General features: G+C 31.9%; 2 protein-coding genes across 9 annotated transcripts in view; one reads left to right on the top strand and one right to left on the bottom strand.

The window, feature by feature from the left end:
* The window catches only part of LOC117175109, a 416,485-nt gene that overhangs the window by 105,591 nt on the left and 288,148 nt on the right, over positions 1–22,746 (top strand). For 4 of the 8 annotated variants that reach the window (XM_033364667.1, XM_033364663.1, XM_033364664.1 and 1 more), the window contains one exon: positions 2,761–2,845. The exons of the other annotated variants lie outside the window; for them this stretch is intronic. In XM_033364667.1, coding sequence (XP_033220558.1) covers positions 2,842–2,845 — 4 coding nt within the window. In that variant the 5' untranslated portion in view covers positions 2,761–2,841. The remainder of the gene's footprint in view (positions 1–2,760; positions 2,846–22,746) is intronic. 8 annotated transcript variants of the gene reach the window in all.
* The window catches only part of LOC117175111 (pickpocket protein 28-like), a 170,265-nt gene that overhangs the window by 77,840 nt on the left and 69,679 nt on the right, over positions 1–22,746 (bottom strand). Inside the window, exon 3 of the mRNA XM_033364680.1 lies at positions 2,675–2,876. Within this exon, the coding sequence (XP_033220571.1) occupies positions 2,675–2,876 (202 nt within the window). The remainder of the gene's footprint in view (positions 1–2,674; positions 2,877–22,746) is intronic.

Raw genomic sequence — 22,746 nt, forward strand, 5'->3', positions numbered from 1 at the left:
GACTTATAAAGCTCGCAGCATGTGTCTGTTCCGTGATGGCAAAACGCGACTCATAACGCTCGCAGATAAAGTGACCATTCATTGCTGGCGAGATGTACGCGTTTTCGTACGCATTGCATGAGAATCCTACCATGCGGGTGACATGCGTCGCATGCATTGTTATCTGGGTTGTTAAGCTTTCGGATTAAAATTTAGAAATAGATTTTTTAATTTCAATGTTAACAGCTTGAACCATAATACACTCGTTCGCCGAGCGAACGAGCGCTGAGCAAACGAGCTTGCTGTGCGAGCGAGCACGTGGCGACTGGGCCAACGAATACCCCTTACTTCCACCAGTACGACCCGTGGGACTGGTACATATATGCTCACCGGCGCAGTCATTCATCGACAGACTAACACACAATGAGATGTTCGAAAGTGGGAGCCCCCTCATGTGTTCGTTCGCTCAGCAGGTCGCGGTCAAGACAGACAACATCTTTGAATTCAACTCTAAAATAGTATATTAGTATATATGATATAATTATAACATATGTATAATGAGAAAATTAATAAAGTTAAAAACGTGTTAACAATTTGAAGAAAAATTTAAAGAGGTGACGGCCAACTACTGTAAATAGCTCTGCCAGCCCGGTACATGACGAATCCAATAGGACCATTATATGACTATATTATGTGAAGCGGACCAGGCTTTTTCACCAGAAAATATTCTGGTATTTTCTATCGGTAGGTCATGATCAGCTGACGGGTCTTCCACCTACGTAAAGCCTGTTGGCCGTTCTTTTTCGTTCAAATATTATATGAACTATCATATCATAATGTTTCAAGCTGATGGAAATCATTGAAAACTTTTTTTTACTCGTTGGGGCGGCTACCATTGCCCCACCCATCCAAAGTGTCCTAGCTGACGCTAACCACATTTACATAACACGTGGTAAAGACGAGGTCTTTACCACGGGGGAAGGGGCAATGTTCGAAATACGAGTAGTAAAACGATGCCTTGTGAAAACTAAATTCCCCGCGTAAAGACCTGTGTAACCTCACGAGTGATGTAAGATATTTTAATTGGAAACCGCCACATGCCATGAGCCTATAGCGACCCCTGAAAAGTGAGCGCCGAAACTCCGATAGTCCTTCATCGAAATGACGCGATAGGGTTCTATAAAATGAATATTTTTTGATCATGATAATGATCGCTGACGGACCATTCTTCTATTTTGTTTTCTTTATCTGTCAAATTCCTCGAAAGCCAGCTCATAAATAACCTTATGTCTTTGGTGTACTAAATCTTGGTTTGCTTCTTTCACTTCTTCCTTGATATTAAGGGGTAGCATTTTTGTTGTTTTCCTCATGATTTTATGTGTATAAAGGTATACATTTACACAGGGAGAAATCTAGTTTACAAACCTGGGGATCATTATTAGAAATAGGTGACTCAGTCTAATAAACGTAAAGGAATTCGTTTTTACGTTGGGCTATCTCACAAAGGTTAATATACGAATATTAAGAATAGGAATTAAATGGTTCAGACCAAACGCTTGTCGCTTGAGTAACGAAAGGTAAGAACGCTTGTAGAGTTTGAGGTAGAGTACATCGACGAAAGGAAGATCGAGTTATAAGGAAAGTAAGAAAAATAAACATACATATATACGTTTAGAAATGTAAGGCAGGTTTGGTAAAATAGTCGGTAGACTTTCCATTATAGCAGCTCAAAAAAGGAGGTGAATTATGTAATTGCACGTACGGTCCCTTACAAACCTAATCAAACGCTCAAACGCTTAGTAAAAATCTGAATGTAAAAATAAAAGCAGTTGAACATCGAATCGAAGGCTAGCTGAAATTGGAAGAAATAAGTCTTAAAAATGAAAACTTTTAAATAGTAAGAATATTATAAATTTTTGCTACAAGCTGTTAATTCTTTATCCAAAATGAGAAGTGCTAAATTTTCTGGAACTACAATTTTCGGACAGCCATCTCCGTTGCGGTATTAAGACCTTAAAAGGGAGCTAAAAAATTATAATTTTAATGCAGATTGTATTATTGAAAAATTAAAATATTAAACATTAGAAAAACATCATAATTTTAGGTTAGCAAGTCTCTACACTACAAAAGCGTTAAGTGCGTGGCAGACAGCTATAGTGTATGCCGTTGAAGTAATTTCGTCTTGCGAGAAAACCTTTCATTTGGCCGCGAAATGATTACAAGAAGCCCTTGCGATTTCGGTATGGGATCCTTACAATGGAGGCCTTAAGATACGCCTACTAGCGTTTGCTGTCTCGCAGGTATGAAAACGGTAGAGACCTTCATTGCAAGAAGCCTTTGCCGAAATCGCAAGGGTTATTTAGATTCGCAGCACGGTCAAGTGATAGGTTTTTTTCGCTTAGCGAGACTGCTCTCAGGGCATTGACTAATTAACTTTGGTATTATAACACATAACCGTGCTTAAAGTACATGAATTCTGGCTAGGATAACAAGAAAAAAAACCTGCAACAATTTCGTGAGAAGTACTCTTGCTATTTCACTTCGATTTTTTTCCGTGTAGTGGTATAAATAAAGTTTTACAAACTGTCTGTAGTCTGTAAGCGCAGTATAACTCCTGAATGAATTAGATGATCAAATTGAACTTTCTCTATTTTGGGATATCAGAAATAAAAATGCATTGATAATAACTTCCTACCTTAAATCCCACACTAGCAGTTGACGAACAGTAATATTCCTCAAGGTTTACATCAAGCACTAGCGTTAATCCGAAATATTTTCCAGCTCCGTAGGGTCTCCATGGTACTGAATCTGGTGGCGTATTAGAACTATACCCAGTTTCGGGGGTCCAATCAATTATCGGAAATGGGTAAGTGACGTTTAATTCAGTCCAATCTTTCCTGGAAATTTAATATTTTTGGAGTACTTTTTAAACTTTAAGGACGGCGATAGAATAACTTAAGTGACACTATTTCAAAACTCGTTTTAATGGGTTAAAAATCCCTTAAAATTCCACTGCACATTATTGTGAAAGGCTATTTTTTAATTCGCACCGAAAGTTGGTAAGGTGAAACGTGCGGACTTTCATATCTGCTTTTATATTATGGAATTCTTCTTTGAAAAACTTCTAGCGGTTGTTTTTGTTAACCGATTTTCAAGTTACTTGTTTCGAACCTTAAGCTTATTAAACTTTAAAGATCTTGATAGGCCGATAAAAAAACATTTATTTGGTATTTAAGCAGAATATTCCAAAACGCTCTAATATTTTTATATTTGTGTTAGTTACTTTGCTCTAGTTATTATAATATTTTCTCAAAAATGCACCATATTATTAAACTTACTGTCGAGGAAAGGCAATTTCTATTATAGATTGAATTATTCATTTCTTTATTTCTTATAAACAACTTCATGTATGAAGTAAGCATCTTTGCTAGAGTTGTGACCTGACTAGCATGGCCCATGTAGCGTTCGTTTTGGAGGAAATAACAATGAGATAACGTGAGATTTTGATACTACTGTCTCTCTCGTGACAAAAAATGTTTATCAAATAATTTTTATGAATAATACTTGCAGGGTCTCAACTGAAATCTGGTTTAAAAGTTCCTTGACTTTCAACTTTTCAGGTCTACTTCTCAAGAAATTCCGTGAAATAAATTCAATTTACAAACCATTCTACTGGTTGAAGGCTAATACGCTAAGAAATTCTTGTACAATTATTAATAGACACGCAAAAAATGAACTGTACTTGAACCAGAAATAGTTGTTTCTCGTCGATTTATGGTCACTGAAATCGAATCCGTAAGCGAAATCTTTCTATGAAGTCAGGGTTTTGAGAGAATTGACGCTATTGAAATTTGTTTGGAACAACTTAGGGCGTGAACCTGACATTATAGAGAAATGCGCGGAAAATGTAACGTCAAAGACTCATTGAGAGATGACAAAGTTACAGATTCCTTGAACGATGACGTGCCCATGGAGGAAACCTGGTTCTCTCACTAATCGGAGCGATAGTGAGTGATTACAAAGTTACAAATTCCTTCACCGATGAATTGCCCGTGGAGGATACATGTTTCCCTCACAAATTGGAGTCATAGTAACGCAATAGTAACGCCATCGGACCAAAAATATGGGTATCGCGTCGACAAAGTGAAACAAAAGCTCCAAATTGAAGTTGATAGTAAGATTCGCGAGCCAGCTCAGGCCCATGAATATATCCGCGTTGTACCAGTTTGTTCAAATGTTAACGGTTCAACCAATTTCATCAGTTAATCAATTCTAACTTTTTGGCGTTGTTTTTATCCTGTGTTGAACATAAGAACTTCTTCTGCAGGTTTTGAGACGTTCTCGGCCCTAAGCCTAATTATAGCCCGCTTTTCTTGCAATTAAATTTGGTGCCGTGAGCCTTTGGAAATTAAGGAGAATAAAAAGGAATGAACACTATATTACTTTCTACACTGTATTTAATTAACAAACGCCATAGTCTTTCAAACTTGCTAATCGATTTTTTCGAGAATAATCCCTTTTCTTCCTCTGTGGGTATACATGAGAAAACAAAATCTATCACATCTACTAGTGGGGGGGGGGGGGTATCCAAGTGCGTGTTTTCCACGTGATGTAATACTCCTAATCCTTCTTGGGCGTTATTAAGCGATTTGTGTCAGGTCCGAGATTCAGAAAAATCAAGGATTTTAAAGAATTCACGAAACTCAGATTTGTCAGGAATTCAGGGAATATAAAAGTCTTAATTTTTTATTTTAAGTTTTGAAAGCTGTGAGATTTTTATTTGAAAAGCTATCAACTTAATATTGTACTATTTTCTTAGTAATTATAAATAAAAAATTTCCTATTTTAAAGACTCTAAATTTGAAAATTGATAGCTTACAATTTTTATTATTCCTCATTTACATCTTGTTTGATATCAAAGATTTTAAATTAAGATTTATTTAATTATTTACAAATTTTGATTTTAAATTATTTTATTACAAACGTTTATTCCAGGAATTAGGAGCGAAGTGCCTCTCGCTCTTTTCTGTAGACAAAGAGGTGAGTTAACTTGATTTCATAAATCTCGTTGAGGGGCGAAGAGAAATGTTTTCGGTGGGTCTCCTTTCATCCCTTTCAATGTGCCACGTGCAGCACTCTTAAAATTAAATTTTAATTCGGTTAAAAAATCGTCTTTTTAGTTTGTAACTTCGTAGAAATTCTATGGGTTTTGTTAATAATGAACCTAAAAATAGAACTTCTTGGTAGAAAATGCAACTATTTGGTTAGAAACTCATTTTATTGAGAATTAATAGTTTTTTAATAAAGTTGACTGCTATTGATTAAAAATGAAAATCTTTCTTTGATTGGGATACTTCAGTTATTAATATTTCTCGTTCAGAATTCATTTTTAGTTTTTTCGTTTTGAAAATTCCCCTGCTGGTCGCGTCAATTCTCGGAAGACCTATATCAGGGGGCTCTATATCAGAGTTTCACTGTATTTGGTCGAAAATTGTACCACATTGTTAAAGATTCATTCTTTTGTGCTAAAGATTAATTTTTCTGATTTTAAATTTCGAAACGTTTAAAATCAGTTTCTTCTTGGCAAATTTATTTTTTTCAATTGACAGTTGGCAATATTTACAATATTCATACAAGAATTATGGGTCTCTATTATCGTGGAAAAAATGCGTCCTAGCTTCGGGGCTACAAGAAAGTGAAAAGTTTAGTCAATTAACTCTTCACTTTCTAAATCAACTGAATTTCAATGGCGACAAGAGACTAAGTGAGCGGGGCTTATAAGCAAGCGCTCTTCTCCCATATTCGAACAGCGATTGTGTGAATTCATAGCTGAGCAAGGAAGACGAGCAAAGCAAGGAAAGATTCGTGAAATAGTTTTCGATCTCCAAGCCATTAACAGTTCGATCTACGGCAGTGGTCGGCAAACGCTTTGCTTAATTTTCAGGTATGGTAAGGCTCCACCCGACTTAATTTTTTCTACTACTTTTTGGTCTATTCATGTCCCTTAGTGTGAGACAGTTTACTCCAGCAAGGGTCTTCTGTCCACGGGCATGTCAAAGTAAGGAAATTTTAAAACTTTAAATTTTTCAACTAGCGATTTGAAAATAGCATTATCAGCATCTACCAATTTTTCTGATTCCAATGATTTTCGTGGTTGCTGATTTCGATTCTGACGTCAAAATTGCAAAATGTTGCGAAAATGGATAAAAGCTGAATAATGATTATTTCTAAATGATTTACTATGAATAAAATGACGTTGTTATATGAAAGTATGAGATAAAACATGGTCGCTATTTTGGATCCGCCATGTTGGATTTCGAATTTTTGAAATTCTATAGAAAAATTTCTGTCAGTGCACGCAAAAACTCGCAAGAAACAATTAATTACACATGTGTTACAATCTATATTTTTAAAAAAGATAATTCTATTTTTGACATATTTGAAATTTTTTTCGAAAAAACTAGCCTGTCGTAAATTTTGAAAAAAATATATTTTATGGCATAACATGTCAAATATTTGAAACAAAACTTAAATTGTTTATAACTGCATTAATAAACAATTTTACATCATTTTTTAAATAATCTCGAAGCATGGATCCCCAAGAGTCTGAGAATGAAGGTAAACATGTTGGACACTGTAAACTGTACTTAGTATTAAAATAATAGTAAAATAATAATAAAAAAAAAAATAATAATAATAGTAAAATAAATAATTTGTTTACATTATTCTTAACCCTTATTGCACATAATAACCGATTTTACTAATATCCTTAAAAAAACATCGCACAATAGATAAAGATTCAATTATGTCAGTAATGTATGCAAGTGGATTTGGGAGGAGTAGATAAATACAATTTCCGTGAAATGTACATACAATTGACAGGGTGATTAGATCACGAACTGCTTTAAAATTTTAATAACTTATAAATCCCTTATGTTTCCATTTTTCTTCTTGAGAGTTATTCATCTCGCAAAATATAGGAAATCTATATAGAATTAGTGAATTAAAATCTGATAAAATCCATAATAATTCAAGGTAAATTTAAAAGTCTTTAAATTGAATTAAAAAATTTAAATCATTGAAACATTTAATTCAGTGTTTTTCAAGGGGATCTAAAATCATTAAAGAAAATTCGGAAATGTGTATAGATCTGAATTTAATATTGTTAAAATCTTAAATTCTTTGTTTTAATTTTTCAAGTAGAAAGTCACTGAAGTATTATTTTCATTTAAAAAAAGTTAGTCATTTCCGAAATTTTAAAAATCGCTCTATATCGAAGTAGAGGAAAAAGCATAATAATAGTACAGCTTCGAAGGGAAAAACTAGTTTTACTCACCAATTTAAATGAATAAAAAGTACAATTTAAAAGGGTAATATTCTCGCGGCATAGGTTTTACGTGCACATATGTATAACATTAAAAATGGTAGAAATTAATACAAAAATACAGGAAAATCGTACTTATCACTACGGTGTTTTATGCTTGGGTGCCAAAACACCTTTGAAATTAATTATACATGTTCCAAGAAGACTCATGAAGCAAAATGTGGTTGGAAACAGTGCAACGTAACAGAGGATAATCAAATGGGTCAAGTCGAAATCCAGGACACTTAAAAAAGCTCTCAAAAATAGGTCATCAACTTAATTTCGTTTCACGATACATATAAGTTGAATTGCTTGCATAGATGGGGAAAAATCTGTCGCGAACAGTTTTCATTGGAAGTCTGTTGCGTTCATCGCTCCATCAGATTTTATCAAAGAAAAAAGTCTCCTAATTGGATTCTGAAAAAACCAAGACGTTTTCATAGTTTTCAAGAGAAAACCAGGACACCAGGGCAGATAGGAAAAAATCAGAACATGTCCTGGAATACCAAGACGTCTGGTAACTCTACGTAAAATCCTAATTCGGTTATTTTTTGTTGAGAGGATCACTTTAACGTCAGTAATTTTGTATTTATTTCTAAAAAATAGTTTTAATCATTATTTTCCTAATGCAAGTAAGCAGCTGATCATAATACTTACTATAGTTTTTGTCATTTTTGTATATACAGAGGCTGGAGTTGTCTAACCTCAAACCATGCAAAATTTATTTCAAAACTTATGTTTTAACAATAATTAATTTTTTTCTAAATTATTCCTTCGCCCACTTATACTTTTAAATAATAAAAAGGAAAAAAGGAATAATAAGGTTTTTTTAACCCTCTGCAAGGAACATATCTAATTTATTCGTCTACAGAACGGATAAATAGCGGCCCCACAGACAGGTTTTCCATGCAGATGGTTAAATATTTTTCTTTTGTAAAAATGGACTGGAGTTTCTTAACCTTAACAATAACATCGAAGAAATTTTAAACATGTACCTGCAAAAAAATATATAATTATTCATAAAGTCATTTTAAAACACATCGTAATAAATAAGCAAATACAAAAGTCTTTGAGAGCCGACCTGAGTTCTGGATACATAGGAGTTTAAAGTTATTTTTGGTTCTACTGATCCATTTCACGTATTTTCGCATTTTATTAAAGAAAGATACAATCTTTGAGATGTAATTAATTAATTCACAATCACTTTAGGCAAGTTGTTATATGACGCTCTAACATATATGAGCCCTGCTTACACATTGCAATTTGTTTAAAAATCGCTTCGGATAATAGTTATAGGCTTAATATCACTGCGTTTTTACACTGGCATGGAACTTGGAAAACCTCTGATGTCACACGTCACTCGCCCATAAAAACTCGTAGAAATCACGTGGTTTTTAAGCATTTTAAAGTGTTTTTTAAATAATTATTATAATGATTTAAAACGCCAAAATAACTTTTTGACCAAAAATTTGAAGTTAACAATATTGATACTTAGTAAAAATAATTTTTTTAAAGCAAAAATTCTTTCAGAAATGACTATTAGAAAGTTTTTTATATTTATTAAATATTATAAAAATATTGAAAGTATGGTGTTGGTGTAAATAATATACAACATTTTCGAATCGTGTAAAATTTTCTGTAAAATATGTAGAAAAAGGTATATTTTCACGTTCCTGGAGAATATACCGATTTTTTTCGCTACAGAAAGTTGAGTTAGTGCTCACATAGCGCATTGTTCTAGTATTACTTATACATTAGGGTTAAGTACGTTTGTAAAGAGATGTATTAACAAGAGTTCTTCATACAAAATTTGTTTTATTTCATATCTTAAACGTTTTAAAAATAGTGGAACTGCAGGGTAGCCATTTAAATCAAAGAACAAAATTTCAGGTCATTCCCGGTTTGTAAGCGTTTTTGACGCTCAATACAATTAAAAAATTCCAACTCTAAAGCTCAAAATTTCTTCATTTGAAGTAATAAAAAAACGCATTAAGGAATTGAAAGTGGAACTCTTAAATTTTGAATTATTAAAATTGAAGTTTACAATTTTGTTAGTTCAAATATTATGTATCAAATTCCCAATAATTCACACATATAAAATGGTAGTTACTAACACTTTTAAACTGAACAATGTAAAATGAAATGCAGATAAGCTGCCAAATTTAGAATTTTTAAGTTTTGTAAATTAAAGAGTTCAAAAACTTTCTTATAGAAATTTTTTCAGAACTTCTAAATATACTTATTTTACAATGAATTGATTTTTTAATATAATTTTTAGGAAATCCTGTAAATTTTTTAAAATGTATGAATAATATCTTGCAGATTCTTTTTTTAAGATTGTGTAAATCTTTTAAAACCTTTTTATATATTTTCTTAAAATAAATTTTGAAAATGAAAAATCATTAAAAATTTTTCTGGGAATCTTAATATAATGTTTTAATCGTTTGAAGCCTTTTACATTTCTTAAAAAGCTTGTAATCTTTTTGTTTCAAATCTGCAAAAATCTACATTTTCCCGTGTAGAAATTGCCCTAATAATATTAGGGCTTTGTTAGGGGACCCAACAGCTTACCTTTATTAGGGTTGCCCCCGGCAGGAACTATTATGGTCCGAATATGGCAACCCTTTTATTTGAGATGACTTCCATAATAAGCTCCCTATGGTGGCCCTGGACCATAGACATAGGAAACACGGGACTAGACATGCCATCCTAACTTGGGCGAGCGGGGTTGAATCAACGGGAGGGGGGATAATTCCGTGAGTGGGGAGAGCCGCCATCTTACGATGTGTCATTTGATTGTGCGCACGAGCATTTTTGCCGACAAACTGTGCATGAAAATATAAACATGTGGGCGCTGCCATGTTTGTCGCGGGACATCAAAAGGTGGCAGACCTCCCCCCTCATTGCATCACCCCCGCAATGGCATGCCCAGTCCGTTGTTTCCTATGTCCATGCCCTGGACAGGATCGCTTTAGACCCTAAATAATTTGCATGATAAACAAAAATTTTCTTGATATGAAAAAAAAATGGAAAAATCGGACATGCTAACTCATTCGTTCTAACTGTGCACCACGCAATACAAACTTTTGGACCATTTTTTGATAATTTCACCCTAATTTTGGAAATCGATGAAAATTTCAGTGAATTATTATTCTCGTGTTAAATTGAAAAATGATGATGTTTATATTTATGCAACCTCAATCATATGAATTGTATATTATTTGTGTGAATTATCTAAAAGGATTTTATTAAATTATGCGAAAAAATGATGATATTTATATTTATTCAACCTCAATCATATGAATTGTATATTATTTGTGCGAACAGTATTTGTAATTTCTTGTGATAGATAAATTGTATTTTTTATCACTATCAACTTTGCAGATATCTGGAACTATCAATTTCATGGAATAGTGCATATAAATTCAAAGATCTGCACCTGACCTATAAATAAATACGTCACTTTATGCGCAGAAAAAAGAAATGTAACATTTACTTATCAAGAATTGTAAAGGGTTTCTTGTAACCGTAACAATATAAACTGCTCTTAATAAGAGGGTCAAAATGTCAAAATTACTTCGACTTTCGTAAATGTCACAATGAAATTAAGGTGTTTTCAACGGTCATCTGTCAGTAAAATAAACCTCTATTCCCTCGTATTACATACTGTACGACATTTAAAATCCACTGAACCGAGATTAATGTAGTAACGTATTAGTATTAGTTTACTTAGCTCGCCCCCTAAGTCGTAACGCAACTTATCCGCGCGGAGCACCCGGTGAATTCAAGACGCAATCGGCAAAGAATGGATTGCATCGCCTAAAAAACATTCCTTTTTTACATTTCTGTGACATTCGTCATATTACTCTATATCCCCACTTTGCAAGGTAGGGGTTTTAATAATAATAATACAATTTTTAATGGCACAACTTCATAGATCGCGTATACTTGAGAGTTTATTGGAGCAAGACGTGTTTTTGTTCCGTGACTGTTTCAGCTGACATATAGATATGAGGTAAATGCTAGAATTTTTGTTGTGTGCCGCGATGACATGGTCGCGTATACAGAAGTCGTTTCTGAGGTCGCCACCCTCAGTTACAAATGCATGTCAAAATTATTTTACAAATCGCAACTCGTGTAATAGTGTAGTGGTTAAGACTATTGACTTGCGTGCTTAGGTTTATGCGTTCGAATCCCACCCATTGCGTGCGAAATTTTAATTGTATTATAAGCATTATAACTTAAAAATACCGATTAATTATAAGTATATCCGAAAATATTTATAAAAAATAACTGTGCGCTTATTTATGAATTATTTGTTAACAATACTTTTTCACAATTTATAGTGCTGTCTTAACTGTAGTCCACGCCGATAACATAATTTAGATCTCTTTATAGTATTCGTTAATGTGTCATGATTATTCGTAATTGATGCATTCCAGGAACTGTACAGAATAGCGACTGTATTTGGAAGATCGGTAGATTTAACTTGGTTTTCAGTCAAATATTTCTGCACAAATATTTATTGCACAAAAGGCCCTATTGGGGTCCTAATGAGGGCTCCTAACATTGATTGGGAAACAATAAGGATTTTTGTTAAGGGCCTGAACAAATTTCTTTTGACGGCCCCTAACAATTTTTCGTAACCAAACTATTACGGCCCCTAACAATTTGCCCCATGCGGATCCTAATAAAAATAGGGAAACCCCATTAGGCCTTCAAAAATACCCCATTAAGATTTCTACATGGGTTGTTTTAAATTAGGCTGTGCCTGTTTGCACTGAAATTTTTATACGAATAGTCGCATATTGTTCATACATACACTTCGTTTACATTATTTGAATGTCAGGTTTTAAATTAATTTTGAATCTTTTCAGATCTTCTAAATATCTCTTAAAATCACTCCGATTTTTTCTACATACAATAAGTGTTCAATTATTATTTATATATTTAAAAATTCAACTGAATTTTTAACGTGTAAAGCTGGAATCTCTTAAATTTTGAACGTGTTTAAAGCGACTTTTGATTCTTGCGCTTCGCGCTCGGTCTTTGTATATTCCCCACGCTTGTGCACAGACTTTTTAAAACTAAAGTTCAAAGCATCAACAAAAGTAATTTGGTGATTGCGAATTCTATTTCGTTAAAGCTTCTTCGTCTTTAACGAACACATTCTCATCGCATATATCGTGCTTCGCACGCGAGTTTATGCCTGAAATTGTATATTGTTCCCATAAATTCATATTAAAATTTATAACATGCATTTGTATTATAACTGACTTAGTGCCATTGTCTCGTTAAAAAAATGCACATTCTTTTAAAAAAACTTATGTTCTTAAACATTTTATTGCAACTTTTGCCGTTTTTTTCATAAACTGAATTTCCGCATTTCCAGTTTTCTTTTTACAATTTGAAAGTTACACATGCGATCTACACAGCAGCCTGACTGTTTTTTGAAGTTCTAAATTATATCCCTAACGTCAGTGACCCAGACTTTGGCAATTGAATTTTCTACCGAAACTCAACTATTTGTTTTGATAATCTTGTAGGACATTCAAAATCAAAATTTTGTTTCTCGACTTTTTTCATATCTTGTGTTATTTAGCTTCAAATGTTCATTTTCATGTTTTTTGGAATTTTGTAAATGCTAGAACTCTGGTAATTTTTGGTTTTGTAACAAAACGTAATTATGAAAAAATTTTCTCCTTTTTGAATACTATGAATATACGTACAGAGAATTTTTGAATTTTGAAAAAAGTGGTCTCAAAAATATTCAAAATGCGCTAAATTTTAAAATTTGAATCCAAAATGGGTGGCTAACGAACTTCACCTTCATTTTAGGACACTTCCCTAGTAGCACGGAACATTACGGGAACATTCCTAGAACTTTTAGTATCAATGAATGTCCGTTAAACCATAAGTGCTAGGTCAAAATTAATGTCAGTTTATGATATAGATACTATATTACAATGTATTATATACGGTACTTAAAATTCAAAAATTACATCTGTTTTTACCTATTTCTTACAGCTTATCAAATAATTGTTATTAAAAATAACAATAATGGGAGATTCCTCTCAGGTTCCAGTGGAACGTTCCCAAATGACGGACATTTTACACGCTCAGAGAACATTCCGTGTTATTGGGGTTACTTTTTTGGTTTTAATCGTAAAAAATAGCATTAAAAACATAATAAAATTAAGTTTTTTGAAGCCCTCCACACGGGACGATATAAAAAATTAAAAAACAAAAGTTGTGATAATAGTATGCCCATGCAGCGGGCAGATTTTTTTGACTGTTAAGTGGAAACGGTAGGTTTCACTGAGAACCTAAATGACTGCAATTATAAATAATTAAATAATTTTTGTATTCATAAAAGCTACTTTTATAACCTCAGACATAGGTAAACACTGAATTCAAAGAAAAATACTTGAAAACATACAGAGTGTCTAGCGTTTGTGAAAAAAATGCAGGACTTTTTTAACATTGTTAGGACAAAAATTAATTTGTTTCGGTGCCTTACTAAAAATGTGTCACTTGCGAAATTTATCATCCGCCCTCCAAATTCGATTTTATGGTCAAAATAGTTTTTTGGTCATTGTTCATTTTATCACTGAAGAATCACAAAGCTGAAATCGAAAATATTTTAAAGTTTTCCTTTTATTTATTCCTTTGACTTTAGCGAATATAATGAAATTTTTACTATCCAGTAATTTATTGTTGTTAATATTATTTAGGTGAGTTGAATTCCGCGTGTAATAATCTCTTTTTGACTTAAGACGATCTCAGGGTACCGCAGGCTGCCCGATCCCTCGGCGACCGTTTTCTATGGTTTATCGCTGGACTCGGTGTGGAACCTGGACGGCTCTCAACTGGCGGCTTCTGCATTATCTTACAGGGGAAGTTTAAATGGAATATTGTGTATGAACTCTGTTGCGCCTTACCATTGAGGTCGAGGGAGGAAATTCACTTTTTTCGTTAAAAAATGTCCAGAGCCTTCAAGTTTGTTCCAATTTTTTTTAATCAATGTTCAGTCAATTCTAAAGAGCTTGACGCTCCAAACTTTCGTCTCCTCTATTTTCTTATCAATAATTTCTCTATTAAAATATGGAAAACTGTAATTTTGTACATAACCATTTTTACGCTCTAATAACTGATCAGGTAAACTGTATATTGTCTTGAATGAATATTTAGGGTATCATGGAATACAAATAATTTGTTAATTATTCCATTTATTTATTATAAACAAATTTTATGAAATTTATGAAATTATAATTTGAAAAAAGCTCAAAGCTTATTTATTTTGCCACAAGAATTGTTTACAACAATGGTGCTGCGGAAAATTCCTGAATACTAGACAGTTTCGATAAAAAATTCATTTAAATTTTTGGCAAACAAATGGATTTTTGCTTTTTAAAAAGTCATTTTCAACCAAATAAATGAATTTTCAACAAAAAAAACAAAACAATTTTTTACCAAAAAACACAAATTATATAAAGAAAAGTATGCAAATGGTTAAAATCTGCTTTAAATCATAAAAAAAGAATCCCGCGCGTTTCGTTGATAATTAGACTTCATACGTGTTTAATTTTGTATAAATACATTTAGTATAAATAGTATATAAATTTCATTAACGTACGTTATTGTGCATTGCAATTGCCCAAACATTTTAACACGGCAACGCGCCTTCGACTCGACCTCCATGGTAGGGCGGAAGGGAGTTCATACACTATATTCCATTTACACGTCCCCTGTAACATAATGCAGAAGCCGCCGGTTGAGAGCCGTCCAGCTTCGAGACCGAGACCAGAGCTGAACAATAGAAAAGGGTCGCTGAGGGATCGAGCAGGCTGAGGTACCCCCAGATCGTGTTCAGCCTATATTAAATAAATACTTCAACATAATAGTTGAATTTTCAACCAAAGATACGTTTTTAACTTACATGATAAATCTGCAAGCAAACAAATAAATGTTTTCAAATGAGGTCAAATTTTGATCAAAAAATACAAATTTTCAACCTGCAAGACGAATTTTCTACAAAGCTGTTGTATATATTTAATCTCTCTCTTTTTCGGGTTGAGGGCCTCCGCTCCCTGTACATATATTTACAATTCCATTCTTAGTCTAACTTAACTACCACTTATATTATACTCTTACGCTTTACGTAGTATAAACAATAGTAAAATTAATTCTATAATGAGCGATCTTCCAGGGCTTCCGTTTCCTCTTACTATAAAGATGCATTCTGCCCGATATTAAAAACAATGTTATCGTCCTTTTTCAGGATAACCCGTTGGGTCTGCCCTACTCCCTTGCTTTCCCTTACTTCTTCCAATTTCTTCATACACATCACTCCCTGTGCATTACCATGCAAAATCCGTCTTACACACTCATCCACACTCAACTGTCCCTCTTCCTCTCCTGCACATCTCTCTAATACATGTGCCCATGACTCCATTCCGCATCTATATACGTACTTTACATAAATTCTCCTCTTCATCCATCCAATAACTGCAGGCTCCCATTTCTTCTCCCATTCTAAACCGTACAACCCTACTCCATTTTTCTTTCTTTTTTACTTTTTGCAGATATTCTGGTTCCATCAACCCTTTGACCATCATATACCACCTATTGTACCTCGAATCCATCATCTTTATCCATCTATCTTCTCCTTGTTTTCCTAATTGAGCCTCTCGCGATCAAAACGGGACACGCCCGAAATGCCTTGGTTTTAGTTGGCCTCTTGGTTATTCTCGTTCTTGATTTTTTCAAGTCGGATTTAACATTTTTTGAAGCATATCTTATTAGGAAATTGCATTCCACATATTTTTGTTCTTTAAAAAAAGTTTCTAGCTTTTTTAGTTTTCGAGATAATCACGAAATTGCGACTTTTTGACAAAATTGAAAATCATTATATTTTTACATTCCGCTCGCTCTAACTCTTTCAATAATAGGACTATCGGGATCAAATTTGGAGGGAACATAAGTATAACTGTTCCGAAAGTGGCAGTAATGATGAAATTTAGATTTTTTCCCCAAACATTTTTTATTAATTTATTTCCGACTCAAGTCGTAATAACGCATTGACACTTTCAAACGCTTCGTTCCGCTGACGAATTTCTAAAAAAGTGAAACTTATCGTTACCAAAAATTAGAGGAGGTTTCAAAGAAGTTTTTTTAAAAACTGCAAGTAATTTTGACTTGTGGTTTACCAATAACAAATAAATAAAGACCTTTCGCTTGACCGATATACGTGCGGGCTTGTTCTAAGGATGTGTCTAGCGGAGGCGAAGATCTTGCCTGTTTACAACACGATGAAAACAAAGCAGATTTGTTGCCATTTACCTTATATGGAAAATAGAATACAGGAGCTCCAAGGAGTTTAAAAATATATTTTCTTCCATTCTTTCTATTGCTCATTTCTTGACAAGGTTATATTATATTCGTAAATGTGAAAAATTGATCGAATTTTCAATAAATATTTATTTTTCTGCTTATATGAGTTCCATATTATTATTAATCCAGATCATTCATTCTTCAGGATCGTGTAACCAAATGATTCGAAATTGTTTTTCATGAAATTATTATTTTTACCGTATCAACTGGATCTTCGCCTTCGCTAGACACATCCTTAGAACAAGCTCGCACGTGTATCGGTTGATTTTCTTTCAACTGAAAATGTAACGATTCAAATCGTCACTGAAATATTTTCGAGGAACGGCCTGCTTGTTCGCAGATAATAACTGGTAATTCGTCAGTGCAACAGAAGGCTAGAGGTTAGAGTCTTAAGGGAGGGCGTCATCTATTCCTTTCTTTCGTTTATTCCGAAACGGTACCCGCTCAGAAATCAGATTATGCTACTTTTACCTGAGTTCCCCCCCCCCCCCCCGTAATAGAGATAACTAAAGGATCTACGTAATTTTATTATTATTCTAAATGTGGTGTTGCACAAACGAAACGTTCTTTCCCAAAGCCTCCATGCAGAGATGATATCATCGAAAATCAATAACTTTTTGTTGATTAAAAACATGTAGTTATCGAAAAAGTTTTTTGTAAGTAAAGCCCGCATTAAGAAATATTATAATATTTAATATTCAATAAACAGAAATGCAATTTTATTATTATTCTCAGCGTGGTTTTACACAAACCAAACGGTTTTGTACCAAATTCTTCACGCAAAGATGATTTGGTCGAGAATACATTGTCAAATTATGTTCTCATAATTTGTAATATTGTTCCATGGTAAAGAGCTTAGAATTGTAAAATCATTTTAGAAATGTAGCAATGTGATAACATAATGTTATTATTTTTCAAACAGGCGATCATAAGCAGAAGTTTCGTCTCGCTAAAGGTCAAAATTAATGTCCCGAACTTACCGACATTACAGTTTTTGTGGAGACAGGCTTAAGGGCATGCTCTACGTGACCACGTGACCAAACCAGTCCTCTGTTAGGAAAAAATTTTTTTTTCTTCACCATGTCCAAAGACAATGGCATATCGCTCTCAAAGTTTAAGATATAGAAAATGAGACAATACGTTGACTTTGTATATTTAGTTTGAGTAATAATTTTGGAAAAAATTATCCAAGTAAAAATAAGTGGGTAAAATCATTTTCATTTTTTTTTATGTTCACTACGTCTGCACGGATGGAGCTATCGTGTTCAGAATTTGGAAAGTTATATAAAAAGGACTCAGGAACGTTTGTATAAATCAAAATGTCGATAATTAACAAACAAGTTTTCTGGCGTAAAACTATAGGGATAGGAAAGAAACTTTGAACGTCGATAAAGTATATGCCTCCATTTAAAAACAAAATTTCCGTCAACCTCAATTCAGGGGCATAACAAGAAAATAAATATAGTCCCTCAGCACGAATATTTATTTATGAGGTTCTTGTCATCATTTCGTTTGTTCTTGTAAGTAAGTAATCACCCCAATTAAAAAATTATTGGATATCTCTCCTATATTAGCAATTGCTTTTAATTTTATTGAGATAAATACAATTTACCGGTTTATGTGCTCCAGTTCATTTTGAGGTTATGTCACAGGTAACGTGTTTTTGAAATTCATTTTTAGACGTTATTTTAGTCCTCGGAAATAACAAAAGTATTTAAAATAATTATCATATCGTACAGATTGTGCTCAATTATTTAAATAAAAATCCTTCACCTTGAAAAAGTTATTTCAATAATTTATAAACTTCGGTTTTCGTAAATGAACGTAGAATGCTACTATTTTCTGCAAAATTTAACAATTTTGTTAAAAACAAAATAGTCAATCTTCTTGGTTCGAAAATCATAATTTCAATTGAAAATCGAAGTGCTTTGTGGAAAATTCGTCTTTTTATGGTTAGAATTTAACTATTTGGTCGAATATTAACTTTTTCTGCTGAAAATTCATATTCACTGTTTGGAAATTCAACTTTTTCGTAGAAAAATCGTCTTTTTGGTTTAAAAAATCATCTGTTGTCGAAATATCCTTCTTTTTGGCTGAAAATGCAACTACTTGGTTGGCAACTCTTTTTAGTTTCACATTAGAATCTTTTTTTCGTTGTAATATTAACTGTTACATTCTTGGCTACAAATTCAACTACTTAGTGAAACTTATTTGTTAAAAATTAATTTTTTTGTAGTATATAATTGATTGTTTTAATTCAAAACAATTTTTTTCGTTGAAAATTTGACAACTATTCTGTTGAGAATTCATTTTTGAGTAGAAATTTCATTTTCGAATAAAACTATTTTGTTTAAAATTAACTTTTTGTTGAAGACTTATCATTATAGTCAAAAATTAATTTTTTGTTTGAAGATCTAGCTGTTTTGAAAATTCATTTGGTAGAAAATTTTATTATTTTGTTTGAAAATAATATAAATAAAGTTCAAGGAAAATGAAAAATTGGCCAGCAAAAAGTTAGGATATTTTTAAATTCGCATTATGTAGCAACCTTGTTTTTACCTTAACTAAGGACGGAATTTTATCACAATTCAGGGTGGCCACTGGACCGGGAAACCTCGAAAACTGGGAAATGACCAGGAATGTTATGAGACCGAGAAAAACCGGGAAGTGACAGTGAATTTTCCTTTTTGCCGTGAATTTGACCAAATTGTTGACAGTAAAAGATCTTTCCAAATATAATTTTAAATTTTATTTTAATAGTTCAATAGTTTAATAGTCACAAGACGATTCGGAATCATTTTACAATTTTAGAATATACGGATTTTAACGTTACAAATTAAACTGTTTCAATTGGAAAGTCTTCTTATTAGTTAAACAAATGTAAACGCCCGATTGCAACTTTATAAACTATTTTCAATTTTAAATTTAAATTAAATTAAAATTACTTAATGGTGCACAAAATTAGTACAAACAATTTAGAAGCGTTTTAAGAATTTTCAAATGCTTCAGAAAAATAAAAAAGACTTCCTAGAAAAATTAAATTTTTTTTTTATTTCGCAAAATTAGGATGGGAGAATATTGAAAAATTGAGCAAATTTTAATAATTAAAAATAAAAAACTTAGGTTAGATCATTTAAAAATTTGGTCCTACACATATTTAAAAAAATACAAATATAATTTCTCGTCTTTTTGTATTAAAAGAAAGGAAAGAAAGACACTTAATTATTCGTGTAATTGTAATTTAAGGTTATATTTTTATTTTAGCGTTACAATTTTAATAGTTCTTTTAACCAAATTTAATTTTCAAGTCAAATTTGAAGGGTATATTTAAAAGAGTTGAAAAAATTCAACATTTTTTAAATAGGGAGATGATTTCGAACAAGTTAAACGAAGTGTTTACGTGTACCGACAAAATCAGACTAATCGTAGTAAAATTTGTTGCAAATAGTCGACGCCATAATTTAAAACAAAATATAGGTTCTGGCAGATTTCAAACAACAAATTTATAAGCTTTTTAAGAATTTTGACAGGCTTCAGAGGAATAAAAAGCATTTCCCAGAAAAATTGAAAATTATTTTTTACTTGATTAAACTTATTTTAAGAGAATATTTTAAAAGATTTTTAAAGATTTACAAAATTGTCAAAAATGAATGTAGAAGGTTTTAAGAAAATCCCTTTAATTTGGCAGAATTAAAAAAAAAAAAAATAATTTGGAAAAAATATTTCTAAGTGGAAATGGAGAATTTTCAAAGAGAATTAAAATTCTTGATTTGAGCACGAATTTTTTCAAACGAATATTATTTCTGAGTGGAAATGAAGAATTTTCTTGAAGAATTAAAATTCGGGATTTAAACTGAAAAAGTTCAATTTTTAATTAATTCGGAGCTAGAATTTATCCAAGAGAATAACAATTCCTATTGGAAAATTGAATTTTTCAAACAAAATTCTTATCCTCTGGTCAAACACGGTATTTTCGTAAAAATTTAAATTATGAATTGGAGCAGGGAGTTTTACAAAAAATTGTAATTACTACAATTAGTTGAAATCGAGAATTTTGGAAAAGAATAAAAATTCTGGATTTGAACAGGGAATTTTTATGAAAGAATTAACATTTCGGATTTAAACGGGGAATTGTCAATTGTAACTAACTTATCACCTGGAATTAGAATTTAAAATTGGTTAAAATGGTATAATTTTAAACATTTGTAAGTCCATTGATTGATTCTTCAATTTTAAATTTTAAAAATGTTAACGTGGATTTATATTTTTGGAACTGAATCTGAATCTTTGAAATCTACAATTTATAAATGTTTAACATTCTTAAATCGGCAACTTAACTGCATTTAATTTAAAATTGCTCAGTTGAAGTGTTGGTAGCTTTCATTTTATAAGTGTACATTTTTGACCATTTAAATACAAAATTGTTGAATGAAACAAATTTTAACTAAAATTTTCAAACTTTCAAATTCAAGATTTTCACTTTGACTGCTTTCATTTGAAAATCAGTTTTTATTACTTCGAATGGTTTAATTTCTTGAAGGAGTTGCAATCGATGGAAACGGTTATCCCGTGATGAATTTCATGGACTACATTATGCGATACGAGTCCGATCTGAATGTGAAGTTGATTGTATTATTGGGAGAAGTTGGAGGGGTTGAAAAATACGAAGTTTGTGAAGCTCTGAAGGCAAAGAGAGTCACAAAACCATTGATCGCCTGCTGTATTAGAACCTATACTAGTATGTTCAAGTTCGATGTTCAATTTAGACACGCTGGATCGTTCGCGGAGAGCAATGTGGAGACTGCCCTTTGTTAAAAACACCGCTGTCAAAGAAGCCGGCGGTTATGTACCTGAAAGTTTCGATAATCTGAGAGACCTTATTTACAGCGTTTATTAGGACCACTGGATTACAGCTGGGCTAGGGTAAGATTAATTGTTGTATTATTGTACAGATCTCAGATTTACTAAACTATTGACAAAATTTCACACTTTTTTTTAAGAAGGTACACTATTTGAATATGTACTATTTGGAAAAATATCACCTAAAATACACTATTTTCTCACAATCAACCGATGATTTTAAATGAAAAAGATGAATTTTCATGTAAAAAAATACCAGTTTTAAACCAAGAACATTAATTTTTCAACAAAAATTTCAGTGCAAATAGCCACATTATAATTTAAAACAGATTGTAGATTTTGCACATTTATAAAAAATTAAAAACTTTTAAGAATTGTGAATGGCTTCAAAAGAATAAAAAGATTTTCATAAGATTCCTAGAAAAATTCAAAATAATTTTTCAATTCGGAATGTTATTTTCAAAAATTATTCAAACAGATTTTAAAAGATTTCCAACATTTAAAAAAATAAATCTGGAAGATTTTCAGAATTTTTCAATTTCTAACTTTTCTAGTTAAACATTGTTCAAAATAATACAATTTTTTAATTTTTTAAGTTCATTGATTCTTTATTCTAGAATATTTAAAATTATAACATGGGTTTATAGTTTCAGAATTAAATCTGAATCTTTTAGCTCATTCATTTTCGAAATGTAAAAATTCTTTCAGTTTATCTGAATGTTCAATTGAAAATTTCAAAGTTTAAAATTCAAGATTTTCATTTTGAGTGTTTTAATTTGTAGATTATTTTTTATTACTGAAAATGTAAAAAGTTTAGCTTAAGAGTTTGAATTTTTCCATTTTATTAAGTGTGAAAAATGTTTGCGACCCGAAAAAAACCCATGAAGTGATCTGGATTTTTTTTCCAGTTGAAGATTAGTAATTTTAGTTGAAAATGCAGCTGCTTGGTTAAAAATTAATTTATAAAGTGAAAATTGAGCTGTCATATTTTTAGTTGAAAATTTGATCTTTGGTAGTTCAAAATTCCACGATTTGACTAATAATTTGTCTTTATATTTATTAAAAACTCGTCTATTTCATTAGAAATTCACGGATTTTGTTAAAAAATCGATATGTTTGTAGAAAATCATCTTTCTCTTTGAAAGTTAATC

This window comes from Belonocnema kinseyi, chromosome 6 (genome assembly GCF_010883055.1).
Source record: "Belonocnema kinseyi isolate 2016_QV_RU_SX_M_011 chromosome 6, B_treatae_v1, whole genome shotgun sequence".
Taxonomy (NCBI): domain Eukaryota; kingdom Metazoa; phylum Arthropoda; class Insecta; order Hymenoptera; family Cynipidae; genus Belonocnema; species Belonocnema kinseyi.